Source organism: Crocodylus porosus, unplaced genomic scaffold, assembly GCF_001723895.1.
Source record: "Crocodylus porosus isolate Cpor-Errol unplaced genomic scaffold, CroPor_comp1, whole genome shotgun sequence".
In the NCBI taxonomy this organism is placed as follows: domain Eukaryota; kingdom Metazoa; phylum Chordata; order Crocodylia; family Crocodylidae; genus Crocodylus; species Crocodylus porosus.
The window spans coordinates 92,587,224-92,600,254 of NW_017728886.1; the positions used below are offsets into that span (position 1 = coordinate 92,587,224).

Sequence of the window (13,031 nt, forward strand, 5' to 3'; positions counted from 1 at the left end):
CAATGGAAAAGGTCGACTTCAGAGTTCTCTTCTGCATTTCTTATTAGTTTCTCTCTGATATAATCATCAAACATCTCCTTTTTGGTTCATTCTCCAAGCTGTTTGTCTTGTGAGAAAGAAGTTCCAATTTCTAGCTCATCAGTGAGTTCTTGAGGAAGTCAGGACACTTGCCAAATTGCTATCGGAATGGTAGATCATATGGAAATCCTCCAGGACTTTTAGCTGATATGTACCTAGTCCAATCTTTTTTGAAACATTTTTATTTTCAAGGTTGACTTCATAAAGTATGGTGTAATGGCATGGGATGCTGCACAAGAATGTATAACCGCGAACCGTCTGAGCCAACAATATGCTGTTGTTTCAAAATTTGGTTCCTGTGGGTCCTTCTGGGTTTCAATCATTGGCAATTAGAACTAAAGCACTGTAAAACTACTAAAACTTAGTGGAAAACTACTGAAGTGTGGGCTAGCCTTTCTGGCAGACATACTACATATTAGCTCCACATTCTCTCTGCTCCTTTCCCTTCCCTAATCTGCCATGTGCCACACACAGAGACTGTCCATACTTGGCACATGCCGCAGGTTGGCCACCCCTAAACTACACAGATCACACCAATTAGGCTTTCCCATGTCATTTCACTCAAGAGTTTTGGAAACAGGTTTGTCATATGTTGGTACCTTGGCTTCTAGAACTGCAGTGAGGCTGCAAAAATATACACTGAACAACTTGTGTCATCCTTTACAGCAAGGATTTAAAGGATGTGCATGGCATGGGCGAAAAAGCTGCTCTCTTGTTAAGGCTCTAAATTCTCTGAACTCTGCACAGTTTGCTTGCCATATTTGCCCCACTGTCACAGGCTTGGCCTTTCAAATCAATGAATGAGAGGTGTTTCTTTTTACTGTTCAAGGAGAGCTTCTGTCATTCTAATACCAGTTAAATCTGTTGCTTTCAAGGATAGACTGAGACATTCTTTAAAGCTAAGGCTGCTTTCTCTCACCTCAGTTGCTGCTACTTCAAAAAGATTGAGCAATCATTGACGTCTGTCCTTGTCTACTGACGGCTTGAGTGCAGTCTCTCAAATGACAGCTGTGAACTTTCTTGGTGATTACTTGCCATTTGTCAGGACTTTTCAAGGCTTCTGTGCTCCAATGTTTCTCCTCTGCAGATTGAATAACTGAAACTGCCAGAAGTAGGAACATGGCTTTGTTGGCTGGAAGTACATTCATAGCTACTTGATTCTGATGAATCAGTTGGGAGTAAAGCAGTAAAAAAAATCTCTTACAAAATTCAATGCCAGAAAGAAGCCTTTTTACCTAAGATTATCACTGTTGCTTTTACTTTGGGCTATGATAATTTACATTATCCCTAAGGACCAGTAAGTCTCCCTATGTATGATAAGACAAATACAAGCTAATCTAGGAACTTCTAAATAACCAAGAACTAACTGGCTTATCCAGGTAGGAGGCACCACCTGTCATCTGCTCTTATCAGACAGCAAGTTCTGCAGTAGTGCCACCTGGCCAAGGTACAGACAGTCAAAAAGCCTGAGGCTGAATCAATTCAGTCTTTGCAGGTTAGTCTAAGTGGCACAGATTAAACTGAAACAGATGTGAACAGACGTTTACCTTTGATTCAGGAAATGCAGCCACATGCCTGCAGTGACTCAGACCAGAAGTCAGGGGCCACTAGAGCAGGCTCTCTGACTATGTATTCACTTCCTCTTTCTGCTGCCTCTGAGGTCTCTGGGATTTGCAGTCCAGAATTACAGTAGGAGGATTCTGCAGGGTTTCTCATGACTTCCTCTTCCTGCTTCCAGGTGCCTCTGGGATGTATAGTCCACCATTGCAGCCAGCAGTAAGTTTGAGTGGGGCAAGGGGTGTTTAACCCCCCACCCTGCCCCCAGACCCCAGCTGGAGTTTGTTGTGGGAGGGAGCAGTCTTCCCCCTGTAGACTGGGCTGCATCCCCAGCTAGGCTTGCCCCCTCCCCCGATGTCAGCCAGCCCTCACTGGTCCAGCTAGGGAGCAGAAGGGTGAGACCAGTCCTGCTCTCTGGAGTAGACAGCACAGCCCAGCTCAGGGCTGGAAAGCATGTTGGGGGACTGTGATTTAACTTGAACCAGGAAGGGGTCTGGGACAGACATTTCATAACTGGTTTGACTCAAATCAGTTAAGCTAGATCCTACATTCAACCAGTTTTATCTTAAACCAGTTTCAGCCATTTTTAAACTAGTTTATGTGCCCTGAATTTATGTTGTTACAGGTTTAAACCAGTTTCTGATCAGTTAAACAGGTTTGCATGTAACTTCTGTCCTTAGCTGTAAGGCACAAAAAATATAGGGGGCTGGAAAGCCATGACTAGCAGGTGTTAGACTTGTGGGCCACAGTTTAGCCCCAGGAGCCAAGTAGTTATAGCACCTCCCAAAAAAGGAGACCTGAATGGTAAACCCCAACCCTCACCCAGAGGTTTGAACTGGTATTTCTCTGACTTAACACCACCCCCAAAGGTTGAATATTATCCAGACATCCTCCCAGTTCTCCTTTTGAAGCTGACCCCCTGGGCAGCCAAGAGAGGCAAGCAGAGAGACCACCAGCTAGAGAGTGCATGGTTCAATGAGAGCAAGTCCTGGGTTCTAGCTTGGATACTTGATCCTGAGGAGGCAGAAGCTTCCTCATTGTATAGCTTGCTTCCTGTTTAGTTGAATGACTGAAATGTAGTAATGTAGACAGGTGTGGATGAGCAGAGCATCAGTTAGAGGGTGCTGCAGCAGCAAGCCACCTCTTCCACCCCACCAGCCACAGCTGCAGCAGCTGCCACCACCAGAATGCAGAGCGCTGTGCTCTTAATGGTCTGCGTAATAACCCCATCCCCACTCACTGCCCAGGTCATTGAAGGAGCTTATTAGGCCTCTGATTAATGCAAAGGGCAATGACTCAGTGTGAAAAGGACAATTGGAGAAGACGCTGGATAATGCCCAACCTCTATGGGGGGAAGGTGAAGGCTTTGAATGAGTGGCTAATTATTACTCGGCTACTGTGGCTGAAGCAGGAGGAAAGGGCAGGTGAGTGGAATTGAAAAGCAAAGGTGGGGAACAAGAGCCAGCAGGGGGAGATAAGGTGAGATGTGATGAGTGAAAAGGATAATTTATTGATTTAATAGGGAGACAGAGCAAGGAACTAAAGGACCAGATGGCAGAAAAATGATGTAAATGCATTTTTCATTGCTTATACAGAACAGGGTCTTTCATCATTTGGATAATTATATTCAGCTTTTTAACTCCCTAGCCTCAACCAGTTCATGAATGCTTCCCTGTAAGGAAAAAGGCTGCTTTAAGGGTAAGGGGGCTAAGGGGATGATAGTGGGTAGCTGGGCAGAGTGACAGTGCAATCCAGTTTGGGTCCAGCTTACCTGATGGCAAGGTAAAGATTGGGTAAAGAGGCAAGTACTTCATTGCTTTTGATAATGCCTCGAGCCATGTCAGGGCTCCTCTAAGCAGAAAAGGGCCTAATTATTGCTCTTTGCTGTGTGTTTTGGCAGTTGGCCTTGGGACATAGAGGACACTTATGCCCAGACTACTCAATAATGTGTTCACATTATGTAAATTAAACCTCCTTAGTCATTTCAGGGAATCAAGGTACTTTCTGCTCAGACCATAAGTTCCTTCCCCAACAGGCTGAGGAAACCTTTGGCTGTAAAAGCTGCTGCCCCATGTCCACCTCATTGCTTTGTCAAATGGTGCCCTTTCCTAATGACAGCAGTAGACAGAGCTGGTCTCGTTCTTCATTTTCAAAGGAAGGTGGAACTGTCAATCTGTGCCTGCAGACTAGGGAAGCAGATGGCAGATGGAGGGATCTTCAGGGAGCCAGTAATGAGCAACTTGTCAAAAGCACTAAGCTTTGAGGTACTTAAGAGCTTACTCAATTATTTTAGACAGAAAATCAATTCTGAGCCCTCACTTCTGCCATCTCTTCTCACAGCCCCATGTTACATGCCTTAAATGGAAGAGTCTTTGGCCTCTTATGCTGCAAGACCAACACAAGCACCAGAGCTCCTACGTCAGGCCTCAGGTTCACTTCTGTGGCAGGTTGAAAGACTGACAGAAGATTTGAGGGCTGGGGTGGGGGAGCTAGCTATAGCCCAGGAATGGGCTTAATGCCAGCACCAAAGGAATGTGCTTGCACACTCTTAAACCCCGCTCCCCAAGGGGCAGATGCTCTGCGGGCGTTCCACTGTTGCGGTCCCTAAATGCCCTAATAGCTTCTCAAGGCTGGCAGTTGTAGCCAAACCCAGCTTATCTTCCCTAAATAGAGAGGGGCATGGGAGCGGATCCTTTACTTAGATCACACTCAGGCCTGCTTCATGGCGTTTTTAGCACCTAGACACAGTTTGGAGTCTATTTTCACCTGGGCTAGAATAGGCTCAGTGAGGCACGCACAACTCTTCTGCCTCTTAACCCAGCTGCCTGAGGGCATCTTGGCCATAGCGGGGAGCAGATTTGGGGTCCAGGCCCTGATTGCCCACCAAGGACTTGGCTCCACATCTTTTATTTTTCAGTCAAGTGCTTTAACCACCACACAGCACTGCCTAGACTCTTCTCCACACCACCTCTTGTAGCTGGTTCAGTGGGCAGGCAGACAGTGGGAGATATGTGAGGTCAGGAGCAAACACATCAGCTTGAAACATGGCAGATCAGTGAGAAGTATGCTCCTTTTTCAAAGCCAGAGAGCTTTGAATTCCACAGTCCTGGACTGTCTCTCCAAAAGAGTATAAATTGTGCTACTGATTTATGTTTTATTTGATGATTAAAGTGCAAGGAAGCCATTAGGGACAGGGGCAAAACCCAGGGAACTTTCTTGTCCAGAGAAGCCTTTGTCTTCTTGACCCCCAGCCCCACTGGCTTGAGCTTGTCTTCCTGGTCCCATATATAGTCCCCTTTTGGCTGTCTGGTGCAGTGGTCTCCAAAGTGGGGTGCGCAAGACGATCGATTGGGGTGTGGGAAGAAAATGTTAGAACTTCTATTTCTATTTATTTTTTTATCTAAAAAAAAATAAGAAAGAACTTAAGCTTTACTAATATTTAATATACACTGGCACCCTCACTTGGTCTGTATGTCAGACGGTCACGTGTCATGTACAGTACACGAGTAGTACATATACATATAATTTATAAAAAATGTACATATATTGGGGGTGTGTGCTCAAGATTTTTTTACTGATGGGGTGTGCAATCAAAAAAGTTTGGAGACTAGTGGGCCACCTTCAAGAGGAGGGCTTAGACCAGGACTGCCTGACTTCAACATGGAAAGCGGGAGAGAGGAGGGGTGCTCACCACACCAGTTGCGAGCCCGAGGATGCATACCTGTGCGCCACATCAGATATTTGGTTACGCAGGCAATGCAAGGTTCTCCATTTGTTCCACTGGGGAATTTTAAACCTCTGCTAACTTGTGTAGCTGTTCAGAAGTCTACTTCTGTCTGATTGTGAAAAACTTGTGTCTTTGCATGGCTTGCGTCTTGTTCTACATAGATAACTGCCCTTACCTACTAGATATGATCAAAAGCCTCTGTCTCCTCTAGCAATAGCCTGTGGTTAGAGCACTCTCCTGGTACATAGGCCTCAGTGGACATTATGCATCTTAGCCCTTGAATTAGCTGTCGAGACTGCAGTTAGACCATCCCTACCTTTGCCAAGAAAAGGGAGACACGAGCCCCTTCAGGACAGTAATGCTAATGGGCTCTTTTGTGAGCCAGCTGGCAAGCATGCTCCTATGACTGCTAATGAAACCTGCTGTAGCATGGCATCTCACTGCCCATCTCATTTATTTGCTGTTCTCTAAATTATGCTTTCCAACTTCCAGGAGGGACTCACTGCTCATTTACACTGGTGCAAGCAAGAGGTGAATCAGAGCTGGTGTTTGTGTGGGCCTTGCTTTGGGAAGAGCAGGGAAGGCATGTTAGCACGTGTTCCTTTATACAAGCTGCTGGGCAAAGCATCCTAAGCATAACTGCTTTGTAAATTCAATGTAGCATGTTCAGATATTCCTTATACTACAGACCCTTAGCTCACTAATACTTTCCCATTAGCCAGATCTGTGTGTGTGTGAGTTGGGAAAAAGTTGTGGAGAGGGAAGGGGGCAGGGCCAAGTGTGCCACACTTCATAGCAACAAAAACACCCCTGCTGGACAAGGCAGGGGACAGCCTGTTGGAGCTAGTGGCAACCATGCCAGAAGCAGTCCATGAGGAGCTTTTAGAGACTTTTGGGCTCTCATGGTCACTGGCAGATCCATGATTGTACACCTGTCCTACAGAGTAGCGCCTGCTAGTTGTTGACCAGGACTGGGGCATGGTAGGAGAGGCTGGGCAGATGCCAGCATGACCACTGTAGTTGTGCCTCAGTGTCCTGACTGGGGCCTTCCCAGTTCTTGGCTAGCTATAACGGCAGGCCTAGGAAGATGCCCAGAGCTTTGAAACCATTGTGGAACCAAGATGGGTTGCAAGTCTGTTGGGTGAGTTGGGCTGAGTGTCAGTCTACGTGCCCAGGAGGAGAAAAATGTTGCTTGTGGCCCAGTTGTTACAGGCCTGTCGTAGGCCTGATGACACTCATATCAGGGCCTGGCCATCACCCTCGCTACTCACAAAACCAGTCACCTCCTTGGCACACAGTCACCTTAACTGGGAAGGGGAAGAGGCAAGGCAAATGGCTGGGCTGCAGTCAGCTGGGGGGAGGGGAGGGAGTGAGAAGTGGGGGGAAAAACCCTACAAGCACATACACACACACACACACACACACATACCTACATGTGTCCCACAGTGACTGACAGTTCATTCCACTGAACCTACAAGACACTGTTGTCATACCAGGTAGAGCAATACTTATTTTTTTTCAATGAAACTTCCCCTTTTGCTTGTTTTCTCTTCCATGCTACTTCCCCATTTCCCCATCCAACCTAGCCTCCCACTTGTCCATAACATGACCAAGTTCAACTCTGGTGCATCTCCATTGCCTGCAGGTGCCTTTTTTACTAAGGCTATACTTTATTAATCCTTAGGTAAAAATAATGAGAGTTTCTCCAAATAATAACAATAAAAAAATCTGTGCGCCTGTTTAAATCCATGTCTGGCAAAGAATGTGCTAGCAGCAGCATTTCATTATCACTTCAGGAATAGGTAATGTGGTGACAGGTGATGGTTTCAACCCTCTGGCATCTTATATTTTTGGCAGCTAACACCTGGGAATATATTTTCCAGGAAGACGTAAAGTAAAAAAAGCACAAATGTACTACTGGTACCATTTTAATCGGTCTCCACCTTTACAGGGCTGTAATAGTGGTAGTGTTGAGATGGGTTGGCAGAAATATCACCCTTAAAAGTCTGTTCCACCATCCTGTGCACCAAAAATGCACTAAACACTCACCAGTGTTTCCATACTGTCTGCACTTAGCTCAATGACTCTAAGCTACCTGCTTTAGGTTGACACACAGATTTTTTTTGTTTGGCCCAAAGCAAACCAGAAGGGGTTTGGAAGCATGGATTTTTATGTGGAATGGTCTGTGTCTCTGTATCACTGCAGGACAACCCAACCAGAAGGGTTGAAACCCACCCAAGAATAGGGCAAAGTAGGGCCAGGGTATGTTCAGTAGTTGTTTCTGAAGGCATATAAGATGCTTTGATCATAGACAATCCTTCTGATAGGCACCATCCATTAACCCTAGCAGAGCTGAGCAAACCATAGTACAGCAGAGTAGGACCGGGAAGGAGGGCACAAAGGGAAGAGGTTGTAAGTATGTGAGCTAGACAACCTTGTAGACTCAGTGGTTGCTTGATGTAGGATTAGGGTGTGTCTTCTACTATCTGCAGGCTTTGACTAGAGGTGCATGAATCCACTTCTACACCCTATGGGAGCTGGGCCTTCGGTTAATGTTTGGGCCACTGCAGCAGTCTATGGAACCAAAGGAAAAGCACCTGTCACACATCTTCTCCGCTTCCCTCTGAAAGCTGTGGGTTAACTGTTGGCTCCCAGCTATAAACTGAGTTGTTACTGAATAAGGCAGAGATCTGTGGGAGGGTTTGTAAAGTCTTACCTGCTTTGCAGTGCTGATATGGAGAGGGGGTGAGCTATAGGGCTACGTCTAGAGCTAGCATTATGGGGTGGAGAGATTTGTGTCACGTTGTATAACTGCTGTGTGTCTTACTGCACAGTAGTAGACCCATGCAACACATGGTAACAGGTACTTAAAAGTGAGATTCATGAAGGCTGGAGTGCTGTTCCGGTGACCCATTAGAAGGTGATGAAGATAGGGCTGCAACTTAAACCATGCTGCTCAAAGAGTGCTACACAGTGTGGTCTTGCATACAGCTGCATTTAATGCTTTCTGAAAAGGCCGTGAAAAAGCCTCATCTCTGCAGCTTTAAGAAAAAGGGAAATGTAACAGTTGAAACACATTACACAACTGACTTTTATGAAAGGTTTGGTGGATACTCCCTTAAAACTGGAAAATATCTATTAGCCTCTGGGCAAACTTACTGGGCAGTAACATTTTGGACTGTAAGAAGTTTTGTAAAATCAGAGGTTTTTAAGCTTAGGCTGAAGAATCTATTGCCCAAACATGTGATACGCCGATCCAGGGAGGCAGGCAACCAGCAAGCAAAACTGCACTGAGGTGACCTGTAGTAAAGATACTGCTTCGGACTGAAAACGGGGTCAGCAGCACTGGGGAATTTTCAGGGCTATTAATGTGAAGGTTAGAAAAATATGCTGCAGACTTGTTTTCACCCTTTGAGATTTCTATTTCATTTAATAAAATGCAAATAGTAGCTATTCATCTGCTAAGGAGGCCAAAACCATTTTTGTATGGTGAAATGGGCATTTTATGTGCATGAAAGGTGTTGCTTTTTTTTTTACAAGTTACCACCACATATAATGAATTTTACTAATAAAACCAAAGAACCAAACATTAGCAAATTCTTGTTCTACACACAGAGCTTCTCGGATTTTAACAACACTGCTGTTCTTTTGCAAGAGATGGATTATTACACATGGACAAGGCAAAATCAAGGACTCTTTGAGACATTTTAAAATATTAGTTAGCTGTAGATCCTGGACACGCACACAAAAAAGAAGAAAATCCTAGAATTTGCTGTTTAAATACACAGGCAGACCTACACAACATCCACACCTGCTGGCCCACTGCCTTCCGTGCATCACAAAGCTTGCAGTAACAAAAAGAAGGATCCATTGCAAAAGATGTGTGAAGATGAGAACAATATACTGCTGTACCTGTCTTACTTTACACAGTACATTTCCAATGGAGCTAGTGCCCATAAAGAGAATTTCGAGGAAAATGGCACCAACTTCAATCAGCAGCAAAGGTCTGGGAGCCATAGATACAGGCAGATAGCTGGCAGCCGTCCTGGGCCTTGTTTTGACTACTTTGAACATTTTTTTCCAGTGATTAGCCCAGTTACAGAACAGCTTTAATACATGTTATTTTTTTTAAAACTAGCCTCTAGAAAGAGCACATATATTCCATGCCACTTCCTCCTGATGAGATTCTGCTGCATATGTAGAGAAGTCTTGCAGTTTGACAAGAAGGCAGTGAGGGACAAATCCTGCCTTACCTACCTAGACTTGGTTTGTTCCATTGTTGCATGACAGTTGTAGAATAAAAGTAGTTGGTAAGGTGAACCACCGGAGAAGCAGGCTGGAGCCCAGGTTGTTATTTTAATGGGCTTCCACAGCAGGTCCATTTCCTTACTGAAGAGCATACTTGCCAAGACCAGGGATCAGAGGGAACATGAACTGTTCTTGCCCTAACTATGCCAACTATAAACAGCCCAGTTGGCATGGCCTTCTTAGATGCATTGAATGCAGGTTATGGAGAAATGAACTAATTAGATAGAATTACTAGGGGTCAGGAAGGGATTTGGTGTGCATCAAGTCCACAATAGCTGTGGCTACTGAAAGATGACCTGGGAGAGTCTAACTGTGAATGAAACAGAGTAAAGGACCATCGCTCACCTGTGTGTTGCAGGACTGGAGCAGATATATGAAACAGCTACCTTGGAGCAGCTGGCAGGTGGTAAGTCCTCCTGCTCCTTTTAACTCAGTAAAATTGGTTTGTCAGTCCAATTCCCCCAGTGTAGTCCTCCCCTGCTCGGGCCAGACGCTTCATGGCCCCTTTCTTGCGTGTTCATGTTCTTTTTACCACCATCTTTCCTTCTCTACTAAGTAACCTGTTACCCGTGTCTGTACTTCCATCCCTTCCCTTTCCTGAATGGCAGCCAGCCTTGGATGCCTCTGTCTTCTACTGGGTTTGCAAATTCTCTTGTGCTGTTTATGTCCTACAGACCCACCTTGACCAACACTAGATGTGAAGATACGAGCTGTACTGTATTAGATTGCTTTTCCATTTGTACTGCTTCCACTAGGGCATGAAACTAAGACAGAATCTTAGTTTAATAACTTGCAAATAATGCCTGAGAAGGAAAGTAAGTCACTTATTACTGTTCTGAGACTGATTATGACAACAGGCCTGTGACTCAACAATATGAAGGCAGAGTTCATAATTATGTCAGCACATGAATAAAAGGTTAATTGGGTCCCTGATACTAGTCAGACTATGTCCATAGTAGCTGTCAATTAAAATGAGATACCTGGAAGAGTATAACAGAAGAAGAGAGCATAAAGCTTTATGTACCATTTGCTGTTGGGACCTATTTTGAAGGAGCTCAATTCTCTTTGTGAACTAGAGGCCTAGAAACTCATGAGTACACAGAGGTGTAACAAAGCTGCACAATACTGTTAGGGTGAGTTGATAATGCACCACATAATGAAAATGAAAGTATTAAAATGAAAAGTATTAAAATGAAAATGAAAATTCAAGCCTTAACTGCAGGGACTGGGGTTTTTAAGACACATTTCAACTGCAGGTCAACACTGATAGGTTGTTTGCTTGTTAGTACTTCTGTGCCTCCCACAAAGCTAACAATTGCCCCTGTCATACTAGATTTTTCAAATTTAAAAAGAGAAGAAGGTGAAAGAAGAAAAACTCATTTTCTGATTTCAGAAGTGGTGCTAATTTCTGAGTTACCAGCAAGAAGCTTCCCTGGCCTCTCCCTACATTTACTTGCATATTTTAGATCACACAACTTCACAGGATGCGCTTATTATAAACCAAAGTATGTGAACAAGAGACATAGAAATGCTCTCACTGTTCTACTGTTGTTTGCTGGAACAGATAACAGCATGCAGTCCCTAAATCACTCATCAACAGAGAACAAGAAATAATATGTTCCTGCTGCAACTGTATAGAGAAGTGGCTCTAAAAGCAGGAAAGTTTACAATTTCCATTAATGATTTTGGATGCCTCTATTTTGGGGGACAGTAATGAGTTCAGGAAATGAACACTGTGTGAGAATTATTACTTACTCAAGTTTAGGCCTGTCTCATTAAACGTCTCTGTACAGGATGAGAAAAACAAAGCAGTAATACAAACACGCTTTGTTTTGTTTCAAAATTACCAATTCACTTTAGACAAGCAGGTATTAAATGTGGGTACCATACTATCCAGATTTCTCTTGTTTGTCACATCAGACAGAATTGTATCAGTAGTCACACTGCAGAAAAAGGTGCTGCTATTGTTAATTCATGCACAAAGGGACAGGACTAGGATTCACACAAATGGAGAGCGTTTAGCCTACTGCAAAAGACTCATGTCCACAGACAATACCAAGAAACATGCAGACACGTGAAAGACCTGAAGAGAAGAATTGCAAAAAAAGAATTCAGAACTTAATTTTTCTTTCTCCACCACTGAAGGCAAAACTTCAACAAAACGTGGATGTGGCTTCTTCTTTCATTCATGCTCTAATGACTTGTGGTCCTTTGGAGAAGACGGTGAGAGAAGGGACTAGCCTGTCCCTTGTTTAGGATTAAAAGTTGGGTCAGTATCAGAGGCACTAGACAGTCTCATCACTTTTGGTATCTAGTTTCCATTCAAATGGATTTCTTAGCTGTCCTGTTCCACTTTGTTTTCTCTCTTTTGAGGTCCGAGTTCAAATGCTGGAAACCAGGAAGTCTCTGGTACCAATACATCCGAAAGGAAGTGAATAGCTCCTGCCATGCCTGAAACATATACATTGGTTTCTTCTTTTTACTATGTCCTAGGAATCAAAACAGTTCAAACCAGAAGTAGCTCAACCAATCATACCAGCCTCCACCCAGCCATTCTTTGTACTAACATGGTGCTAACATGGCTCATAGTCCCTGGGACTTTGCCAGACTGCATGGATTCAGCTGCAGGAGTAAGGGCTTAGGTTGTACACACTTCAAATCAGGGACAATTTCTTCCTCCATGTTTGAAAACAATATTTACTTAATTCCAAGACAAGGTCTTTTCCCCCTATTCATCATGGGGAAAACAAATAATGTCCTCTTGGACTCAGGTATCAGACTCCTCTAACTGGGAGCTGTAGGGGGTGGCTGTACAGGGAGTCTGGTGTGGCTAGGGACCATAGCAACAGTACAGATTCCTACTCAGCTCTCTGCCCAGCTCATCTCCCCTGTTTCTCTCACTGGCAAGGAAGAGAATCTGCTGTGGTCTCCAGTCAAGCCAGGCTCCCCACAGCTCCCAGCTGGAGCAGTCCAACTCCCAGCGGATGCAGGAATGGGGCACGGATGGGGAGCCCCAGAACTACTCTCGACCGTCTCTGGCTCCATGCTGTAAGGAGCAGCACACAACCTGCTTCTTCCAGCCTGCTCCCACTCAGCACGAGAAGGAAGGCAAAGGTTGGGCAGAGAAGGAGGCCTGTGCATTGCCCCCAAATGGCCCCAGTTGAGCTGGCACCTTTTATACCTGCTCTCTGTAGTGCAGGGCAGGAGTGGGTCTGGGGAAAGCAGTGGGGGTGGGGGGCAAGACTGCCTACCCACCACCTGCCCCTCCCTCCCTGCCACTGCTGCTTTCCTGCTACGTTGTGGGGACAAATTCAAAGATAACTCCCCAATCATTAGATTCTAGGTTAATACGTTTTTCCAT

At 44.8% G+C, this 13,031-nt stretch overlaps 1 protein-coding gene across 1 annotated transcript in view; it reads right to left on the reverse strand.

Moving 5' to 3' along the window:
• Positions 1–8,897: 8,897 nt before the first annotated feature.
• LANCL2 (LanC like 2) overlaps positions 8,898–13,031 on the reverse strand; it is a 42,339-nt gene continuing 38,205 nt past the window's right edge. Inside the window, exon 9 of the mRNA XM_019539287.1 lies at positions 8,898–12,121. Coding sequence (XP_019394832.1) covers positions 12,006–12,121 — 116 coding nt within the window. The 3' untranslated portion in view covers positions 8,898–12,005. The remainder of the gene's footprint in view (positions 12,122–13,031) is intronic.